Source organism: Bos javanicus, chromosome 7, assembly GCF_032452875.1.
Source record: "Bos javanicus breed banteng chromosome 7, ARS-OSU_banteng_1.0, whole genome shotgun sequence".
NCBI classification, from domain to species: domain Eukaryota; kingdom Metazoa; phylum Chordata; class Mammalia; order Artiodactyla; family Bovidae; genus Bos; species Bos javanicus.
The window spans coordinates 8,018,367-8,040,380 of NC_083874.1; the positions used below are offsets into that span (position 1 = coordinate 8,018,367).

The following is a 22,014-nucleotide window of genomic DNA, read 5'->3' on the forward strand; positions in this document are numbered from 1 at the left end:
TGGGGATCTTCCCAACCCAGGGCTGGAACCCAGGTCTCCCGCATTGCAGGCAGATTCTTTACCAGCTGAGCTACCAGGGAAGCCCCTTGTGCGTTTTACTTCCCTTAACATCTGGGAAACACTATTCTAGCTATTTTTTAAGTTCCCTTCAAACTGTAAAACTCTGTGGCTGAACTTGGCTTTATTCCGGAAATATCTGATAAAGCACCTAATAGGTTTCAGGCACTGGGTTAGGTCTTTAGTCCAGTTATGTTTTCACTGATTTCACTGCTTAGGAAATGCCCAGCGTGTGGGAGGGCCTTCTTGGTGGTACATACAGAGTCATGTAATACATATAATACACACATCTCAGCCTCAGCACCATTGACATCTGAGGCCAGGTCATTCTTTACTGTGAGGGGCCGTCTGTCTTGTGCACTGTAGGATGTCTGGCATCTTCCCTGGCCTTTCCCCACTGGATGCAGGCAACAGATCTCCCCACTCCCAGATGTGACAACCGGAAATGCCTCCAGACATGGGCAATGGTCCTTTGGGGAGCAGAAGAAGAGCCTCCTCCTGACCCCTGTCTGCACCCCAGGCCCTCACTGAACCCCCTGATCCTATGCGCTATGAGCTCCAATACCACCTCTGGCTCTAACTTGCCCATTTTAATTTTTTATTTTTTAACTTATAAAGTTTATAGTGAAATAAAAGTCGCTCAGTCGTGTCTGACTCTTTGCGACCCCATGGACTATAGAGTCCATGGAATTCTCCAGGACAGAATACTGGAGTGGGTAGCCTTCCCCTTTTCCAGGGGATCTTCCCAACACAGGGATTGAACCCAGGTCTCCTGCATTGCAGACAGATTCTTTACCAGCTGAGCCACAAGGGAAGCATATAGGAGAGTTGTAAAATAAAAAACAAAGTTACATGTATTTCCATTATATATTATGGGCTTTCCAGGTGGTGCTAGTGGTAAAGAACCCTCTTGCCAATGCAAGAGATGTAAGAGACATGGGTTCAATCCCTGGGTCAGGAAGATCCCCTATAGAAGGGCATGTCAACCCACTCTGGTATCCTTGCCTAGAGAATTCCATGGACAGAGGAGTCTGGTGGGCTACAGTTCATTGGGGTCGCAATGAGTTGGACATGAATGAAGCCACTTAGCACGAATGTGTATATTCTGATCATTTTTAAGTAGGTAAATTATGATTTTTAGTTGGAGTTTCAGTATCAAACTCTCAAAAATTAACATAAATGGAAAATATAAAACTCTCTTGCTGGTGACCTGGTGGAGGAGCCAGAGGGAGATGTGGCTTCTGAATAGGGTAGGACCCTGACACAGAGAGGAGGGCTGGAAGTCAGAGATAAGGAGCAGGACCTCTGACTGGGATGAAGGAGGTGGGTGGATGGGTGATGTGCCTGTCCTTGGCTGGGTGACTGAGTTGCTGGAAGTGTTCTCATCAAGATGAAGAAACAACGCTTCCCTGGCAGCTTAGTGGTAAAGAATCTACCTGCCAATGCAAAGAGACATCGGTTTGATCCCTGTTTTGGGAAGCTCCCACCAGCGGTGGAGGGACTAAGCTCGTGCACCACAGCTGCTGAGCCCATGTTCCCTAGAGCCAAAGCTCTGCAACAAGAGACATCAGCGCGGTGAGAAGCCCGCACACTGCAACTAGAGCGTAGCCCCTGCTCTCCACAACTAGAGACAAGTCCGTGGAGCAGTGAAGACTCAGCACAGCCAAAAATAAACAAGTAAAATTATTTTAAAATCTCTTTTAAAAAAGATTAAGACACCAGCTCAAAATTAAGGGTCACTTTGTGACTTGTAGAGTCTGGAGGGAACTGGGGGTCTCGGGGAGACCCTCAGGAGGCAGCTAGGGTCTGAAGAGTGAGACCGAAGCACTTGGCAATCATGGTAGCCATGGAGGGACTTGAAGAAGTAGGGAGAGTTGTGGGGAACAGAAGGATGACATGGGGACACTGAGTCCTAAAGATTGGTTGAAAGAAATTAGCTCAGAAAAGAGAAGCGGAAGGAGCAGAGACAGTAGGAGACCCAGGGCTTGGGGTACTGGGTATCCTGAAGAAGGAAAAGTTTGGAGGGTTGCGTTCCTGGAAGCAGAGCCTGAGATTCAGATATATGCAATGTATTGAAAGGGTGCTCTGGGTAGATAGGGGATGAGGGAGGCAGGATGGGACAGGGGCAGGAACTGAGGCAGGAGGGAGCCTCAGCCAGGATCGGGCCACAGCCTGATCCCTTGGAGAGCTCTGGAGGATAAAGTTGGTCCCGCCTTGAGACAGAAGGGCCAGCTTTTGTACACATCAGTCAATCCCTGGCCTAGGGCTTCCCTAAGTGGTGTCACCTCCCAAGTGAAGGGCTCCCCACTTTGCTGAGGCCAGTTCTCTGGGGGAAGGAACAGCTGTCAACTGTTAGAAGCCAGTGCTCATAACAGGCAGGAGATGGATACACCAGCCTGAGAAAGGAGATGTTGATGGGAAAACAGTGGCCATTGGATTCATGACTTAGAGGACACTGGTGACCACAGCAAGACTGGCTTGGGAATTGACAAAGAACTTTAAGCATATGCAAAAACAGATCAGGGTTATGCACATCTAGGTACCTAGGACCAAGCATTGACAATGAACGCATATGGCCATTCTTTATATATATATTTGTATCTTTGGCTTCACTGGGTCTTAGTGGCACACGGGATCTTTGATCTTCTTTGCGGGGTCTTTAGTTGTGGCATGTGGGATCTAGTGCCCTGACCAGGAACTGAACCCAGGCCTCCTGTGCTTGGCGCTGGGAGTCTTAGCCATTGGATTATGAGGAAAGCCCCCCATATGGCCATTCCTGTTTCATATATAGTCCCTTCGATTGTCCTAGTTCCCATGCTATGTCAAAATAATTCCTAGATAGTGCGTCACTTCATATGTAGACATTTCAGCATGCTTCTCTAAACACATAAGCTCTCTTCTTAAAAGCACTGTAATACCATGATCACAGCTAAAAAATAAATATCCTTAATATCACCAAATATATCATAAGTGGATTTAAAAAAACGATAGTTTGAGGGGATGTGGCAGGATTGGATGCCGGATGGGAGTTAGTGGTGACCTGGTGAGTAGAGATGCTCTTCTGAGCGAGGTGTGGGGAGGTGGGCGGGGCCTGGGGCGGGGCTTCTGGCAGTGCCTGCTGAGCCTCCTGTCCCTCCACTGTGTCTCTGCAGCTCTGTAGTGATGCTGGAGATTGACAACCGTCTGTGCCTGCAGTCACCGGAGAACGACCACTGTTTCCCTGATGCTCAGAGCGCGGCGGACTATTTGGGAGCGTTGTCGGCAGTGGAGCGCCTCGACTTCCCCTACCCACTGCGGGCGGCGCGGGGTGAGGCCCGGCCCGAGGTAGGGAGATGAGGGTGGGCCTGGACCCCTGGTAAAGACCCCCTGCTTCCTGCCCGCAGGGGAGCCAGTGGAGCTGCCGGAACCAAGCGTGCCGCTGTTACCGCTGCTGGCGGCCAGCGGCATCTTCCTGTTGGTCCTCCTGGTTCTCGGCGTCATGGTGGCCCGCCGCAAGCGTGAGCACAGCACCCTCTGGTTCCCCGAGGGCTTTGCACTGCACAAGGATGTGGCCGTGGGACACAAGGGCCGGCGGGAACCCGTGGGCCAAGACGCGCTGGGCATGAAGTGAGGACCCTACCCGATCCCTCACCCCGTCCCTGACTATGGCGGGGCCTGAGCTCTTGAGCCCACCGTCACCTGACTCTGACCTCTGACCCCTACCTGACCCTAACTTCAGACTCCAGCTTGGACATCAGTGTTTGTCTCCTTGACCAACGACTCCATAATCCCTAAGGGATCACCCCTGATTTGTGACCCTTGATCCCCTTTCCTGTGGTCCAGTTCCCTGACTCAGATCCTTCTGTGACAACCCCCTCCCCCAACCCCAGCCTCTCAGACTTCACCCTGATATGTGTTCCCACATGACCGTGGACCTCATGACCTCTGTCTGCACCCCAACCCCTCACTGGACCCCCTGATCCTATCCTCTGTGAGCCCCAGTACCACCTCTGGCTCTAACCTACCCTGACTTTTTTTTTTTTTTTTTGGTTTTAATTTTTTATTTTTTAATTTATGAAAGTATGATAGCACGTTTACAGAAGACTTGGAAAATACAGAAGAAAGTTACATATAGTTCCACTGTATATTACAATTATTTTTTAAGTAGATAAATTAAGATTTTTCATTGGAGTTTCAATATCAAGCTCTCAAAAAATTAACAGAATGAATAGACAGAAAAGCAGAGGGATATGGTAGACCTGAAAAGCAGTATGAGCCAATTCAACATAATTAAGATTATACAATTTTCATACAACAGCAGGGTACAAAATCTTCAAGTTCCCATAGACTATAAACCAGGAGATACTGGCCCATACCCAGGGTCATAAAACAAGGTGCAAAAGTGTCATGGTCTAAAGGTATTGAAATCATATAGAGTCTGTTCTCTTGTTACTGGAATCATGTTAGAAATCAATATCAAAAGAAATTTGAAAATAACCCACATATTTACAAGAGCACTGTGACGTTTACTGAGAGATCTTTGACTTAGCCATTGAAAGCCTCAAGAATAACCTACCCTGACTCTTGACCTGACCTCTCTTTCCACCCCAACTCAGTGATCATTCCCCATGGTCCTCAGTCCTGGCCTTGGCCATGATCTCCACCTCCCTGACCGGCCCCTCAAGACTCCAGCCCCACCCTGTCCTAACCCCTGAATTTACCTCTCCTGTGACCCTCTGCCCTCTGCTCCCTCTCCACAACCTCTTTATTCCTGGCTACATCTCTCACCTGCTATGAGGATAACTCTGTCTTCCATGACCTACGATGTCATCTGCTGTAACCCATGCTGTATGCCTGTGACCCTCACCTGTCCCGTAGACATCTATCTGCTCTGACCTCTGACTCCACTCCTGTCCCTTCCCCAGTTCCACCTGACTGTCACCCATCACAACCCCTGACAGTATCCCCTGCAACCTTGACCGCATCCTGCATCCCATCCTTGGACCCTATCTCTTGACCCTGAGTACCCTGCCCCTGCTGACCGCATTGTCCCTTCTCCCCTCCCCTTTCCCACTGTCCCCACAGGAACATGGCCAAGGGTGAGAGTCTGATGGGGGAGGTGGCCACCGACTGGATGGACACAGAGTGCCCAGAGGCCAAGCGACTGAAGGTTGTGTTCCCTCCTGTGACCCCTGCCCTCAGGGTCCTGGGTGGGGGCCCAGTGGTCAGTGGGAGAGCCAGGGGAATCTCTGCTGTCCCTGGTTCTGGAGAACAGTCACGGCAACCACCCCATCCTGCTCCTGGCGTCTTTCCAGAGGGGATCCTCTATCCCAGAGAGTGACTCTGCATTCTCTCTGATGTGGCCACCTTAGTCCAGCGTGCCCAGCCTGAGAACACCCCCAGCTAGTCTTTTCCTGTCCAGGGGCCACGCCGATGGGCCCTGTCTTTGTCAGCGAGAGTTGCCATAATGAAATACTGCAGACTGAGTGGCTCAAACAACAGACACTTATTCTTCTCACACCTCTGGAGGCTGGGGCTTCCCAGGTGGCACTGATGGTATAAAGAACCTGCCTGCTAGTGCAGGAGAGGCAGGAGATGTGGGTCCAGTCCCTGGGTCGGGAAGATCCCCTGGAGGAGGGCATGGCAACCCACTCCAGAATTCTCTCCTGGAGAATCCCATGGACAGAGGAGCCTGGTGGGCTCCATAGGGTTGCACAGAGTTGGACACGACTGAAGCGACTTAGCAGGCACAGATACACACTGGAGGCTGTAAGTCCAGGATCAGTGCGCTGGCAGGATTGGCTCTTGGTGAGGACTTCTTCTTATCTTGTAGAATGTCTCTTCTCACTGTGTCCTCAGATGACCTTTCCTCTTTGTGTGCAGAGAATGAGGGAGAACTGTGGTGTCTCTTCCTCTTCCACTGGTCCTATTGGATTAGGGCTCCACCCTTATGATCTTATTTAACCTTAATTACTTCCTTAAAGGCTCTGTCTCTAAATATAGTCATGTTGGGGGATTAGGCCTTCATCATATGATTTTTGTTGTTGTTCAGTCGCTAAGTCGTGTCTGATTTGGTGACCCCATGGACTGTAGCACGCCAGGCTTCCCTGTCCTTCACCATCTCCCTGAGTTTGCTCAAATTCATGTCCATTGAGTTGGTGATGCCATCCTACCATCTCATCCTCTGTCATCCCCTTCTCCTCCTGCCTATGTTTTAATGTTTGTTAGAATGGATACTTCTGTTGCAAATGACAGCCAAAGAAATCTGCTTGCCCCAGGCTTTTTTTTTTTCTTTCTTTCTCATCCAAAAGTGGGTGTTAAGTATATGGTGTAGAATGTTTATGTGGGTCTTGTGAAATTATTGCATCATCTCTTTTTTTTTTTAAAGTTAATTAATTAGTCCTTGGCAATGCTGGATCTTTGTTGCTTTGAGTGGGCTTTCTCTAGTTGTGGTGACCAGGGCTACTCTCTAGTTATGGTGGGCAGGCTTCTCATCACGGTGGCTTCTCTTGTTGCAGAGCATAGGCTCTAGGGTCGAGGGCTCAGTAGTTGTGGCGCCCAGGCTTAGTTACTCCGAGGCATAGTGAATCTTCCTGGACCAGGCATCAAACCCATGTCCCTGCATTGGCAGGCGGAGTCTTAACTATTGGACCACCAGGGAAGTCCCTGACTGCATCATCTTGATTTTACCAATGAGAAGCTCAGAATTCTAGGATTACAAGCCTACTAAGTGACTGTGTCAGACACTGAATCCACATTGAAGGGTGTCCCATCCTCCAGGACCTTTTCTGGTTACCTGTCCGTCACCTGGCTGTCCTTTTTTATGAAATTAAACTCCCCACCTGGGTCCTTAAGTTCAGATCTAATTTGATCAGGCTCTGTTTAGTCTTGCTGTGTGTGCTCAGTCGCTCAGTCATGTCCGACTCTTTTCAACCCCCATGGGCTGTAGCCCGGTAGGTCCCTCTATCCAAGGGATTTCCCAGGTAAGAACTGGAATGGGTTGCCATTTCCCACTGAAACACCTGGGAAGCCCCTATCAAGCAGGATGTTAATGGCTTCTCGGCACCTGCCGTGTGTGCATCTCTGTGAGAGAAATCTGTGAGAATGCCCAGATGGTTCCTCTGTGTCTCCCAATTCCTTGTGAGAACCTGGGTGCTTGTGCCTCCAGGTGGAGGAGCCTGGTGTGGGGACTGAGGACGCTGTGGATTGCCGCCAGTGGACTCAACACCACCTGGTTGCCGCCGACATCCGCGTGGCACCAGCCATGGCCTTGACACCGCCGCAGGGCGATGCAGATGCGGATGGCATGGATGTCAACGTGCGCGGTCCAGGTCAGTGATGGCGCCCCTGCCTCCAGAATGCCCTTGATCCATCCTGCTCATGAGAGGTTCCATCTGAGTCTGTGCTCTGGGAACAGCTGGGTGTGTCTGGCTGTCTGTCAGTGGGTTAATCAGTCCTGTTAATCAGGACTCTTGGTTGTAAGTGATAATAGCCCAACTCAAGCTAACTTAAGTAAAACAAACGATTTACTGGCTCTTGTAAACAGAAGCTTCAGGCACATTTGGATCCTGGACTTGTCAGCTTTTGGTTCCAGTCCAGGCAGTCTTTCTCCTGCAGGCATTACACAACCTTTTTCTCATCTGTAACAGCAAAAGTCCCAAGATGAGGGTTTTTTTTTTTTTTTTTAATGTAACTGATATGTTTAAATTTAATGTACACATTCTTGTTGATGCTCAAACTATTGTATCTTTGGCCAATGAAAGCTATTTATTTTTTTTTAAATTTTTGGCTGCACTGGGTCTTCGTTGCAGTGTGTGGGCTCTTTGTTGCTGCTCACAGGTCTTCTCTAGTTGCAGTGCAGGAGCTTCTCGTTGCCGCGGCTTCTCCTGCTGCGGAGCACGCCTCTAGGGTACCCGGGCTCAGTAGTTGTGGCACACGGGCTTAGTTCCTCTGCAGTATGTGGGATCTTCCCAGATTAGGGATCCAACCTGGTTCCCCTGCATTGGTCCGTAGATTCTTAGTCACTGGGCCACCACGGAAGTCCTCCCAGGATGAGTTCTGATTGGATAGTCTAAGGTCACGTGCCCCATGTGTGAACCAATCAATGTGGCCTGGGGCCTGGAACATGCAGATTGACAGGCCTGGGCTATATGCCTGTCCCTGCAGCGGGGGTTTGCCTTTACCTAGGGCTTGAGAGGAGAAGGCGATGGCACCCTACTCCAGTACTCTTGCCTGGAAAACCCCATGGATGGAGGAGCCTGGTGGGCTGCAGTCCATGGGGTCGCTGAAGGTCAGACACGACTGAGCAACTTCACTTTCACTTTTCAGTTTCATGCATTGGAGGAAATGGCAACCCACTCCAGTGTTCTTGCCTGGAGAATCCCAGGGATGGTGGAGCCTGGTGGGCTGCCGTCTATGGGGTCACCCAGAGTCGGACACGACTGAAGCGACTTAGCAGCAGTAGCAGCAGGGCTTGAGATAGGAGAAGGCGATGGCACCCCACTCCAGTGCTCTTGCCTGAAGAATCCCATGGACGGAGGAGCCTGGTAGGCTGCAGTCTATGGGGTTGAGGAGAGTCGGACACGACTGAGCGACTTCACTTTCACTTTTCACTTTCATGCATTGGAGAAGGAAATGGCAACCCACTCCAGTGTTCTTGCCTGGAGAATCCCAGGGACGGGGGAGCCTGGTGGGCTGCCGTCTCTGGGGTCGCACAGAGTTGGACACAACTGAAGTGACTTAGCAGCAGCAGTAGCAGCAGGGCTTGAGATATGCAGATGACACCACCCTTATGGCAGAAAGTCAAGAGGAACTAAAAAGCCTCTTGATGAAAGTGAAAGAGGAGAGTGATAAAGTTGGCTTAAAGCTCAACATTCAGAAAACGAAGATCATGGCATCTGGTCCCATCACTTCATGGGAAATAGATGGGGAAACAGTGGAAACAGTGTCAGACTTTATTTTTGGGGGCTCCAAAATCACTGCAGATGGTGACTGCAGCCATGAAATTAAAAGACGCTTACTCCTTGGAAGAAAAGTTATGACCAACCTAGATAGCATATTGAAAAGCAGAGACATTACTTTGCCAACAAAGGTCCGTCTAGTCAAGGCTATGGTTTTTCCAGTGGTCATGTATGGATGTGAGAGTTGGACTGTGAAGAAGGCTGAGCACCGAAGAATTGATGCTTTTGAACTGTGGTGTTGGAGAAGACTCTTGAGAGTCCCTTGGACTGCAAGGAGATCCAACCAGTCCATTCTAAAGGAGATCAGCCCTGCGTGTTCTTTGGAAGGACTGATGCTAAAGCTGAAACTCCAGTGCTTTGGCCACCTCATGCGAAGTTGACTCATTGGAAAAGACTCTGATGCTGGTAGACATTGGGGGCAAGAGGAGAAGGCTCCTTCTCCTGTGATTCATGGGGTCGCAAAGAGTTGGACACGACTGAGCGACTGAACTGAACTGAGGCCTTGAGAATGGAGAATGGGGGTGCTAGTGGCTTCCTAAGGGAAAGAAGGGCAAGTGCTCTTGCAGAGTAGAGCAGACCATGGTGTCTGAATCCTCTGGGGTCTGTCTTTGTCACATTTTATAATATGCCTCCTGCAGTTCTGATTTGCTTTCGCTCCAAATGACTCGCACCTGTGGCTGTCTTTTGACTCCCATTAGGCCCCCACGTACTTGGTATTTTATGTCCCTCGGTGCAGCTCCTAAGCAGTGGATGCAGGTATATGAAAGGCTCAGCTCCTTTGTCTCAAGCTGGATTACAACTCTGGGTACAACTCAGCTTTCAGAGTCCCCCTTTGGGATCAGGCTGAAATGTTGTTGTTGTTCAGACTCATGTCTGACTCTTCCCAACCCCATGGACTGCAGCACACCAGTCTTCCCTGTCCTTCACTGTCTCCCGAAGTTTGCTCAAACTCATGTCCATTGAGTTGGTGATGCCATCCAACCATCTCATTCTCTGTTGCCCCCTTCTCCTCCTGCCCTCAGTCTTTCCCAACATGAGGGTCTTTTCCAGTGAATCAGCTCTTCGCATCAGGTGGTCAAAGTATTGGAGGTTAAGCTTTAGCAGCAGTCCTTCCACTGAATATTCAGGGTTGATTTCCTTTAGGATGGACTGGTTTGATCTCCTTGCTCCAGCACCATGATTCAAAAGCATCAATTCTTGGGTGCTCAGCCTTCTTCATGGTCCAACTCTCCCATCTGTACATGACTCCTGGAAAAACCATAGCTTTGACTAGATGACCTTTGTTGACAAAGTGAAATAACTCAGGCTGAAATAACTCTCCAGGAATGTGGTCATTGTCCACTTGCTTGACTTTATTCCTCCCTCGTTCTGTGTACCCTACTGCTTAGGAGGCCTCCTGCCACAAACCAAATGCCTGTGAAGCCTCATCCTGGGTTGGCTCCGAAGTACCTGACACAAGTGTGTGTGTGTGTGTGTGTGCACGTGTGCGTGTGTGTGATGGGAGGTTTGGCCCTTCGATCGTGTACTTCCCCACATCCCACTTCCCCCTAATGCAGTGCGCTTCCTCCTAATACAGTGTCATATTCCCTGGGAAGGCCCTGTGTCTGCCTCCTTTCTGACACACTCCTGGTCCCTGCAGATGGCTTCACCCCTCTAATGCTGGCCTCCTTCTGCGGGGGAGCCCTGGAGCCAATCCCAACTGAGGAGGACGAGGCAGAAGACACATCAGCCAGCATCATCTCAGACCTGATCTGCCAAGGGGCACAGCTTGGGGCTCGAACTGACCGCACTGGTGAGACGGCCCTGCACCTGGCTGCCCGCTATGCCCGGGCTGATGCGGCCAAGCGGCTGCTGGACGCTGGGGCAGACACCAATGCCCAGGACCACTCTGGCCGCACCCCCCTGCACACAGCTGTCACTGCCGATGCCCAGGGTGTTTTCCAGGTGAGATCGGCTTGCCTCTTGGGACTTCAGAGCTGGGACACACATCAGACAGACTTGGATTTGAGCCCAGGTTTTGCCTGTCAGAGCTCATCTTTCTCATTTGTGAAATGGGGATATATGAGTGTAGAGTTACTGTCAAGTAGCTGCTCCCTGAACCCATGGGTTCCATGGGAGGCATTGGTTGGGGTCCTCAGAGGGCTTGGGAGTGCTTCTTGTTCCCTTGTTCTTGCCATGACTCCCCCTGCTGCATCCCCGTCTCCCTTAGATTCTTATCCGGAACCGCTCTACAGACCTGGATGCTCGCATGGCAGACGGCTCCACGGCACTGATCCTGGCAGCCCGCCTGGCGGTGGAGGGCATGGTGGAAGAGCTAATCGCCAGCCATGCTGATGTCAATGCTGTGGATGAGCTCGGTAGGCTGTGGTGGGTAGTGGTGGGTGGAGGCTGAGACAGTGTCACCTGGACCCTGACTTGGTCTGAACTCACTCACACCCACACTGAGACCCAGTCAGTGAAACCCATGCACTCATAACAGAGTTTCAACATGGACTTATACTCTCATACATTTATTTTTTTTTTAATGGCACCCATTAGCCTATATTGCGCTCAGTGATTTAGAAAAAGGTGCCTTTCCCCATGGGGCTTCCCAGGTGGCTCAGTGGTAAAGAATTTACCTGACAATGCAGGAGACACAGGAGACATGGGTTCGATCCCTGGGTCAAGAAGATCCCCTGGAGTAGGAAATGGCAACCCACTACAGTATTCTTGCCTGGAAAATTCCATGGACAGAGGAGCTTGGTGGGCTACAGTCCATGGCTTCACAAAGAGTCTGACAGGACTGAAGGACTGAGCAGGCAAGCATGCCATTCTGCAAGACACGTTCTTTCCATCTGCTTTGTTAGAAGAGCGTACACTGGTGCCACCTGCTGGACTACTGGTGTAAAATTTGCGAATCGGCCAATCTGTAGGTGGGGATCACTTCTTGCTTGGAGGTGGCTTGCTTGCCCAACAGCAACCTGCCTTGTGTCTAGAGAACCTCACATAGACACACTCGGACTCTCAGAAACATCTTTGGAGCTGGGTGTTCTCAGTCTCAGCAACGCTGACATTTGGGGGTTGGATCATCCTTTGCAGTGGGGGCCACCCTGTGCAGTGTAGCATCCTTGGTCTTGATCCATGAGATGCCAGTAGCACCCCACCTCCCAGATATGACAACCAAAAATATCTCCAGACATTGCCAAATGCCCCTTAGAGGAAAATCACCCCTGCTTTAGAAATATGGTCTAGAAGGGCGCTGGCCAATAGAACTGTCTGTGATGATGAAGTACTCTTGGTCTGTGCTGTCTAATATGGTAGCTACTGGTAACGCATGGTGATAACTCAGCGCCGAAATGTGGCTGGGATGAACAAAGAACTGAGTCTTTTATTTCACTGAATATTTTAACCTTTGTTTTGCTTTTTTTAAAAAAATAGCTAAATTGACATGTTATTCACATACCATGCAATTCATTCAAGGGTAAAATCCAGTGATTTTTTTTGTATAACCACCTGTGTGTGTGCTAAGTTGGCCTCAGTCATGTCCAACCCTTTGTGACTCCATGCACTGTAGCCCACCAGGCTCCTCTGTCCTTGGGATTCTCCAGGCAAGAATACCAAAGTGGGTTACCATGCTCTCCTCCAGGGGACCTTCCCAACCCAGGGATTGAACTTACATCTGTTATGTCTCCTGCATTGGCAGCTGGGTTCTTTACCACTAGCGCTGCCTGGGAAGCCCCCTAATATAACCACAAGGTTGTGCAAATATCATCACAATAAATTTTATTTTATTTTTTGTTACAATAAATTTTAGAATGTTTTCATCACCTGAAAAAGAAGCCTTTGCTTCTTAGCCATCACCCCTCCACACCCTCTCATTTTCTGTGGTCCTTAGATGATTGCTAATGTACTTTCTCTCTATAAGGATTTGTGTATTCTACTTTATATAAATGGAATCACACAATATGTGGTCTTTCTTGGTTGGCTCCTTTCATGATGTTTTCTAGGTTCATGAGCCTGCAAGTAGCAGGTATATGCATGGCAGCGTGTACCAGGATTACTTTTTGTTTGTTTTGTGGCCTTGCTGTAAGGTTTGCAGGGTCCCAGTTCTCTGACAGGGATTGATCCCCAGCCACAGCAGTGAAAGCCCGGAATCCTAACCACTAGGTCACCAGGGAACTCCCTCTTTTTTTAAGAAAACTATTTATTTTTGGCTGTTCTGGGTCTTCGTTGCTGGCTTTCTCTAGTTGCGGAACGTGGGCTTCTCATTGCTGCGGCTTCTCTTGGAGAGCTCGGGCTCTAGGGCTCACAGCTTTCAGTGGTTGCAGCTCCCGGGCTCTGCAGCACAGGCTCAGTAGCTGTGCTGCACAGGCTTAGTTGCTCCACCATACGTAGGATCCTCCCACACCAGAGACCGAACCCGTGTCCCCTGTGTTGCAGGGTTCTTAACCACTGGGTTCTTGACCACTAGAACACACAGAGAAACCCCCTTTTTTGTTTTTAATGACTAGGTAATACTCTGTTATATGGAGGCACCACATTTTGTGTATGCATTCATCCACTGATGGACATGTGGGTTGTTTCTGCTTTGGGGCTATTATGAATAATGCTGGTGTAGAATTCATGTATCAGTTTTTGTATGGACATGGTTTTATTTCTCTGGGATGTATCCCTATGGGCAGAATTGCTAGGTCACATGATAACTCTTTTTCACTTTCTGAGGAACTGCCAGACTGTTTTCCACAGTGGCTGCCCTATTTTTCATTCCTACCAACAGTGTATAAAACAGGTTCTGCTATCGCCACATCCTGACTGACAACTTGTTTTTCTCTCTTTTTGTACTGTCTCCCTAGTGGATGTGATTTAGTATATCAATGTGGTTTGATTTACATTTCCCTGATGGCCAATGATGTTGAGCATTTTTCCACATTTATTAGCCATTTGTATATCTTTGGAGAAATGTCTATTCAGATTCTTTGCCCATTTAAAAATTGGGTTATTTGTCTTTTTATGATTGAGTTATAAAAGTTCTTCATATATTCTAGGTAGGTCTCTTATCAAACATACAGTAGGTTTATTATATTTGTAGGTTTTCTTTCAGTGGGGACTGTACCCCACGGCATATGGGATCTTAGTTTCCCAACCAGGAATCAAACCCCCTACTCTGTGCAGTGGAAGCTTGGAGTCTTAACTATTGGACCATCAGGGAAGTTCTTGTAGGTTTTCTTTTTACTTTCTAGATGATGTCCTTGTGTGTGTTAGTCGCTCAGTCATGTCTGACTCTTTCCACCTTCTGTCCACGGAATTCTCCAGGCAAGAATACTGGAGTGGGTTGCCATTCCCTTCTGCAGGGCATCTTCCCAACCCAGGGATTGAACCTGAGTCTCCTGTGTCTCCAGCATTGCAGGCAGATTCTTTACCCATTGAGCCATTGGGCAAGCCCTTCGTTCCCCTACCAGGAAGCAAACCTCCACCCCCTACAGCGGAAGCTTGGAGTCTTAACCATTGGACTGCCAGGGAATTTCCCTATAGGTTCTCTTTTTTACTTTCTAGATGATGTCCTTACAAGCACAAAAGTTTTTTCATCTTGATTATGTCCAGTTTATCTATTTTTGTTGTTGTTGTTATTGTTGCTTGTGTTTTGGGTGTCATATCTAAGAATCCTTTGCCTAATTCAGTTCAGTTCAGTTCAGTTCAGTCGCTCAGTTGTGTCCGACTCTTTGCGACCCCATGAATCACAGCACGCCAGGCCTCCCTGTCCATCACCAACTCCCGGAGTTCACTCAGACTCACTTCCATTGAGTCAGTGATGCCATCCAGCCATCTCATCCTCTGTCGTCCCCTTCTCCTCCTGCCCCCAATCCTTCACAGCATCAGTCTTTTCCAATGAGTCAACTCTTCACATGAGGTGGCCAAAGTACTGCCTAATTCAAGGTCTTGTGAAAATTTACTCCTGTGTTTCTTTCTAAATGTTTTATAGTTTGAGGTCTTACATTTAGATATTGGATTCACTTTGAATTATTTTTTGTATGTGGTGTGAGGTAGGGGTCCAACTTTGTTCTTTTGCATATGGAGATCCGGTTGTACCAGTACCATTTAAAAAAATAATTTTTTTTTATTTTTGGCTGTGCTGGGTCTTCGTTGCTGTGTGTGGGTTTTCTCTAGTTGCAGTGACTGGGGGCTACTCTCTAGTTGAAGTGTGTGGGCGTCTCACTGTCGTGGCTTCTCTTGTTGCAGAGCATGAGCTCTGGGCTCAAGGACATCAGTAGTTGCGGCTCCTGGGCTCTAGACCACAGGCCCAATAGTTGGGGCACACAGGCTTAGTTGCTCCAAGGCATGTGGGATCCTTCCAGACCAGGGATCAGATTTGTGTCCCCTGCATTGGCAAGCAGATTTTCCACCGCAGAGCCACCAGGGAAGCCCTCCAGCATGATCTGTTGAGAAAGTTATCCTTTCCCCATTAAACTATCTTGACACCAATTTAATGAATTAATTTATTTTTTGCTATGCTGTGAAGCTTGTGGGATCTCAGTTCCCTGACCAGGGATTGGACCTGGGCCATAGCAATGAAAGCTTGGAATCCTAACCACTAGGCTACCAGGGAACTTCTTTTTTTTTTTTTTGTAATTTATATAAACTAAAGAACCACATGTGACTGTGGCTGTTGCATTGGACAGCACAGCTCTACATACAACTTAGTTAAGCCCACATAATATGCCCCAAATATGGAAAGTTACACCTATAGCTGTGCACACATGGACCCAAACACAGGTACTCAGCCTACCCTCCCCCCCATCCCATCCCATATTCTAGACACTCCTGTCCTCCCCTGTGGGGGAGGGGCAGCTAATGAGCCAGGTCCTGACCTTGACCTCCCCTCACTTCCCCACAGGAAAATCGGCCTTACACTGGGCTGCAGCTGTCAACAACGTGGAGGCCACCTTGGCTCTGCTCAAAAATGGAGCCAACAAGGACATGCAGGATAGCAAGGTGAGCCCCAGCTTTTGGTTCACCTTCAGCCCTGGAACAGCCTCCACAGGCAGCAGAGAGCAGATTGGGGGAGGCTGGTGGGGACATTCACCCTGCCTGTAGCCAGTGTTCACGTGGGATCAGGGCCCAAGAGGTTCCAATAGTGGATCAGGGGAGGAAGTGTATGGCAGTTGCTGGTGACCTTGGGCAAGTTACTTAACTCTTCTGAACTTCTGTTCACATTTTTGAAATGGGGAAGCAACAGTACCCACCTCATCGCCTCTTCCAAGAATTCAGTGAGCTAATGCTTTTGTAAAGTGCTTAGAGGATCCTCAACAAAAGATAGCTATTATGACTGTTGTTTGAAAACCCTTGCAAGGTGGTATTACTCTCATTTTACAAATGGAAAAATGAGGTTCAAAAGAATGCAGGGGTAGATTCCATCTTTATCTAAAATATCCATGTTATATTTGTTATGTATATATTTTTGCATTAATCTTAACTTTAAAAACTGCATTAAATACCATTTATTTTGATAGCAGAATTTTTCACCACCCCCTTAAATTCTGTGCCTAAGGTGAGTGCCTCACTCTCCTCACTCTAGTCCTGGCTTTGGGGCCTGAAGTTTCTTAATAGGTGCTGGATGAATAGGGCTTTAAGGAAAGAACTTGCCCAGTTTTTCATCCAGGCAGAACTGAGATTCCAATCAAGGTCTGTCTGGCTGCAGAGTATGAACTCCTAGCTCTGTTTCCCCCAGAGACTAGAGGACTCTGTGACGTTAGGCAGGACTTTACCTGACTCTTGACCCTGACATCTTGTGGGTTCCTGGGCCCCCACAGGAAGAGACTCCACTGTTCCTGGCCGCCCGGGAGGGCAGCTTCGAGGCGGCCAAGCTGCTGCTAGACCACTTTGCCAACCGGGAGATCACAGACCACCTGGATAGGCTGCCCCGGGACGTGGCCCAGGAGAGGCTGCACCAGGACATCGTGCGCTTGCTGGACCAGCCCAGCGGGCCCCGTAGCCCCGCTGGCCCCCACGGCCTGGGGCCCTTGCTCTGTCCCCCCGGGGCCTTCCTCCCCGGCCTCAAGGTGGCGCAGTCCGGGGCTAAGAAGAGCCGGAGGCCCCCGGGGAAGGCGGGGCTGGGGCCGCAGGGCACCCGGGGGCGGGGCAAGAAGCTGACGCTGGCCTGCCCCGGGCCCTTGGCCGACAGCTCGGTCACGCTCTCGCCCGTGGACTCGCTGGACTCCCCGCGGCCCTTTGGCGGGCCCCCCGCGTCTCCTGGCGGCTTCCCCCTCGAGGGGCCCTACGCGGCCGCCACGGCCACGGCTGTGTCTCTGGCGCAGCTGGGTGGCGCGGGCCGGGCGGGTCTAGGGCGTCAGCCCCCTGGGGGCTGCGTGCTCAGCCTGGGCCTGTTGAACCCCGTGGCCGTACCCCTCGACTGGGCCCGGCTGCCCCCACCCGCCCCTCCAGGTCCCTCCTTCCTGCTGCCGCTGGCCCCAGGACCCCAACTGCTGAACCCTGGGAATCCTGTGTCCCCCCAGGAGCGGCCCCCGCCCTACCTGGCTGCCCCAGGACACGGCGAGGAGTTCCCCGCGGTGGCTGGGGCTCACGGCAGCCCCCCCAAGGCCCGCTTCCTGCGGGTCCCCAGCGAGCACCCTTACTTGACCCCATCCCCCGAGTCCCCCGAGCACTGGGCCAGCCCCTCCCCACCCTCACTCTCGGACTGGTCTGACTCCACGCCCAGCCCGGCCACTGCCACCGGGGCCTCGGCCACAGCTGCTGGGTCCCTGTCGGCCCAGCCGCTCCCCCTGTCGGTCCCTGGCGCTCTTGCTCAGGCCCAGACCCAGCTAGGGCCCCAGCCTGAAGTCACCCCCAAGAGGCAAGTGTTGGCCTGAGGGCTCCCCAGTTCCTGAATTTTGGAAGGCTGAAGGGGCTCCCAGTCATGATTCCCCTCTCTCTCTCCCCTTTTAGTCCATTTCATTCTGTTTCTTGTTTTCTCCTGCACCCTGCTCTCCTTGCAATGTGACCAAGATAGGTCACCAGCCTAGGGCTTCAGTCTTCCTTTATTTATAAGGGGTGCAGGCTGACCCTCACCCTTGGGTCCTGTGGTGAGTCTAGGACATCCGCCTGCCTCTCCCCTCATCCTGTGGCCAACACCCCCCTACCCCCATTCTCTTTTCCCCCCTTTTCTTGCCTTCTCTGGCCCCCCTCTGTCACTCCTCCTGCTCTGACACAAGTGGATTATTATTATTTTTTTTTACATTTTGTATAGAAACAAATTCATTTAAACAAACTTATTATTATTATTATTTTTTACAAAATATATATATGGAGATGCTCTCTGCCCCCCTGCAAACCCCCCCAGTGCCCCTGTGGGGCTGAGTCTGTGGGCCCATTCGGCCAAGCTGGATTCTGTGTACCAAGTACACAGGCATGACCGGGCTCCTGTGTACCAAGTACACAACCCTGGTGTGTACCAAGTAGGCACCCTTGGGCGCACCCTCCGGGGCTAGGGGTCGGGTGAGACTTGGGAGCCTCCTCCCTGCTCCACCTCCCTCACTTCACTGCATTCCAGATGGAACTTATTCTAGAGCTTTGCCCTCTGGCCCAAGAGAGCCCGCCCACAGTCCCCCCACCCCCATCCTAGGGTGTGGGCCTTCTCCCTTTGGGAGCTGGGAGGGTGGGGTGGCTGGTGGGACTATGAGGACCAAGGGAGATGTGTGCATTCTACTTTGTCTCCCTGTAAACAATGGGCCTGCAGGAAGAGAAGGAGCTGCCTGCCTGGCACCTCTTCTTCCTGGTACTCCCCTGGCCCAGCCTCAGGGCAAAATAGAAGTATTTGTAGGCTATTTTTGTAATATAGCTTCTGGTCACAATCCCTGTGTAGCTAAGTCCCCAGGCCTTGCATTGTACAGCCCCCTGTTCCGTCACCACCTAATAAAGGAATAGTTAACACTCGGTGTCATTGTTGTGTGTCTAGGTGAGGAGGGGTGGTGGTAGTGTGGGGGTTTGGCCTCTTCAGCATTAACTTTGAGACAGGCTGAGACACGGGACCTGGGACCCTTTCCTGCAGTGCTTGCACCTAGACAAACATCTCCTGGAGCAATAAAATACAAAGAAACTATAAGGGACTAAAAACACCTGCAGGCATGTGTATTGGGGGCAAATTACAGACAATAAGATGTGAAAAGACCAGAAAACCCCAACTGCCGCCTCTGAAGAGCTGGGAGCAAGAACAGGGTACTGTGCCTGCCTCCTGCACACAATACCACGTGAGGGCTGGGTACCACCTAAGCCACCCCTCCAGCTCAACCCCTGGACCCCCCGCCCCCACTTACACCATATAAGGAACCAGCTTGTCCCTCTCTGCTGTTGGGAAATGAGCAAGTAAAGGGAACCTGTTGCTTGTTCTCACTCCCCACTGCTGCCACAGCGGTCCCAACAAAACCTTGCCAGAATTTCTTATCTGGCCTCTGATCAATTCTATTGATGAAGGTGTCCAAGAACCCTGGTTGGTAACTTGAGCTTTCATCTTGGGACCAAACCATCTGGTTCACCTGCTGACCCACTTTTGCTTCCTCTTTTGATGGATGACTCCATTGATTGGACTAGGGATGGCCACCTAACTAAAGTTGAGCCAATCAGATTCTTGCTTGAGAATGTTTTTAAAATGAGGATGCCAAGAAAGCTATCATTTGGTGGAGCTACTAAGGCCAAGACAGATGAAGAAATATTGATGGACAATTTGGGGTGCTGGGTACTGATGAGAAAACAGCAGAAGACTGGAACTATGCAGTCTTCTTTGGGAGGATCAGATTCTATGGGAGAATCAGAGATGAGCACTCAAATGGTTCCAGGATGTTGAGTACTTCATTTCCAAATGGAAATTCCAGTTAATTGAACATATATTCCATTGACATCAATGTTATTCGTTGTTCAGTCTCTAAGTCGTGTCTGACTCTTTGTGACCCCATGGACTGACTGCAGCATGCCAGGCTTCCCTGTCCCTCACTATCTCCTGGAGTTTGCTCAAACTCATGTCTATCGAATTGGTGAGACCATCCAACCATCTCATCCTCTGTCACCCCTTTCTCCTCCAGCCCTCCATCTTTGCCAGCATCAGGGTCTTTTTCAGTGATTCAGATCTTCGAATCAGGTGGTCAAAAGATTGGAGTTTCAACTTCAGCATCAGTCCTTCCAGTGAATATTCAGAGTTGATTTCCTTTAGGATTAACTTGTTTGAACTCCTTGCTTTCTGAGGGATTCTCAAAAGTCTTCTCCAGCTCCACAATTTGAAAGCATCAATTCTTTGGCACTCAGCCTTCTTTATGGTCCAACTCTCACATCCATACATGATTCCTGCAAAAACTATAGCTTTGCCATCAGTGGGTATTTATTAATTGCCTTCTAAGTGCCTAAGGCTGGTTTTGCACGGATCTCAACTATACTTCATGCTTCCTTGGGGTTTGGAGAGACTGCTGCATCGTTTAATAAGTACTGCAGCTTGAACAGGTTTTTATGTCTTGCAGATAATTGTGCACAAGACAAGGCTGTGTTTAGACTGGGCTCCTCCAGGAAAGAGGAAGTTTAGTGTTCATTCCTGTCAGCTGGTGCACTCTTGGTTGCAGGTAACACAAAAGTCTACCCAGCTAGCTAAAACAAACAAAAACCAACCGATTCATATAACTGAAAAGGACCAGCTTCAGGGGAGATTTCATCTAGTGGCTCAAATGAGGTCAACATTTCACCCCCAGGCTCCACATGATACTCAACCTGGCTTCTCTTCCCACCTCCACAGCTCTGATCTTCCCTCTCTGTGTTAACAAAATAGGTGTAAGGATCATAGACCATCTTGTACATTCCAGAGAGTTGAGAAGCTTTTAGTCTTGGGGTTGATTTTGTATTGACTTCAACTGGGTCACATATTTATCCTCTAGCCTAGTGTCCCTCAATGTTGGTAATACTGGCATTTAGGGCCAAATCACTCTTTGCTGTAGAAGGTTGTCCTTTGCATTGTAGATGTTTAACAGCATCCCTGACCTCCACCCACTAGATGCCAGCAGCATCCACTCTTCCATAGTGATAACCAAAAATGTTTCCAGATGTTGCCAATTGCCAAGCAATGAAAACTTGCTTTTGAACGTCACGGCACTAGCCAATCACTACGGCAATGGGATATAGAATGTGTTGATTTCTCATCTGCGTACAAGTTGGTGGAATGGCAGCCTTCAATGACCCAGCTAAGCCACTCCTGTCCCTAAACCTACAGGAGGATGCCAAATTTAAAAAGGAGGTGGCTCAGGTTTGCTTACCACCATCACTTTATGAAACCCAGATCTGAGTATATTTCTTCCAGTTTGGCACTGTTACAAAATTCAGACTGTCCAGGGGTAAAAAAGACTGGAAGTAGCAAAGGCTATGGCTTTGTGGAGTTTGAGTCTGAAGATGTTGCCAAAATAGCTGCTGAAACAATGAACAGCTACCTTTTTGGTGAAAGACTCTTGAAGTGTCATTTTATACCACCTGAAAAGATACATGAAGAACTTTTTGAGAGTGGCATATACTATTTAAAAGGTCATCATATCCAGCAGTGAAATGGTACAATCAGAATCAGTCGCTTCTTTAAAAGCTATGGATGGAGGAGTGGTTTAAAATGGAGGAAAAATTACTCAGGAAGAGACTGGCTAAAAAGAGAATTGATTATAGTTTCCCTTCATTGGTTAAGGTCTTACATAAAAATGAGGAAAATGCTCGAACACTGGTCCTTGAAATTCCAGAAAGCACCAGGTTGTATGTAAGAAGAAAGCAGCTTCAGTCACTCCTAACACTCCTGAGAAGGCTGTGGATAGCCAGGGTCCCACACCAATTTGTACACCAACATTTTTGGAAAAACAAAAATCTGAAGTGGCTAAAATGAATGATGATGATAAAGATAATGAAATAGTTTTCAAACAGCCCATATCTGGTGAAAAAGAAGAAACACAAGAGATTCAACCACCTACAAGTTCAAGGAAACAAAGAAGAAAAAACAGTCAGTGGTTTTGAATGTATTGTGTATAGCTCTTCTGAA

General features: G+C 49.4%; 1 protein-coding gene and 1 pseudogene across 1 annotated transcript in view; both read left to right on the forward strand.

Annotated features, from left to right (window-relative positions):
- NOTCH3 (notch receptor 3) overlaps nt 1-18,899 on the forward strand; it is a 39,736-nt gene extending 20,837 nt beyond the window's left edge. The window contains exons 26-33 of the mRNA XM_061421817.1: nt 3,210-3,364; nt 3,441-3,663; nt 5,122-5,206; nt 7,205-7,367; nt 10,636-10,940; nt 11,206-11,353; nt 15,868-15,965; nt 16,784-18,899. Of these exons, the coding sequence (XP_061277801.1) occupies nt 3,210-3,364; nt 3,441-3,663; nt 5,122-5,206; nt 7,205-7,367; nt 10,636-10,940; nt 11,206-11,353; nt 15,868-15,965; nt 16,784-17,839 (2,233 nt within the window). The 3' untranslated portion in view covers nt 17,840-18,899. The remainder of the gene's footprint in view (nt 1-3,209; nt 3,365-3,440; nt 3,664-5,121; nt 5,207-7,204; nt 7,368-10,635; nt 10,941-11,205; nt 11,354-15,867; nt 15,966-16,783) is intronic.
- Nucleotides 18,900-21,095: 2,196 nt separating this feature from the next.
- On the forward strand, nt 21,096-21,989 carry LOC133251791 (MKI67 FHA domain-interacting nucleolar phosphoprotein-like; annotated as a pseudogene).
- The last annotated feature ends 25 nt before the right edge of the window (nt 21,990-22,014 follow it).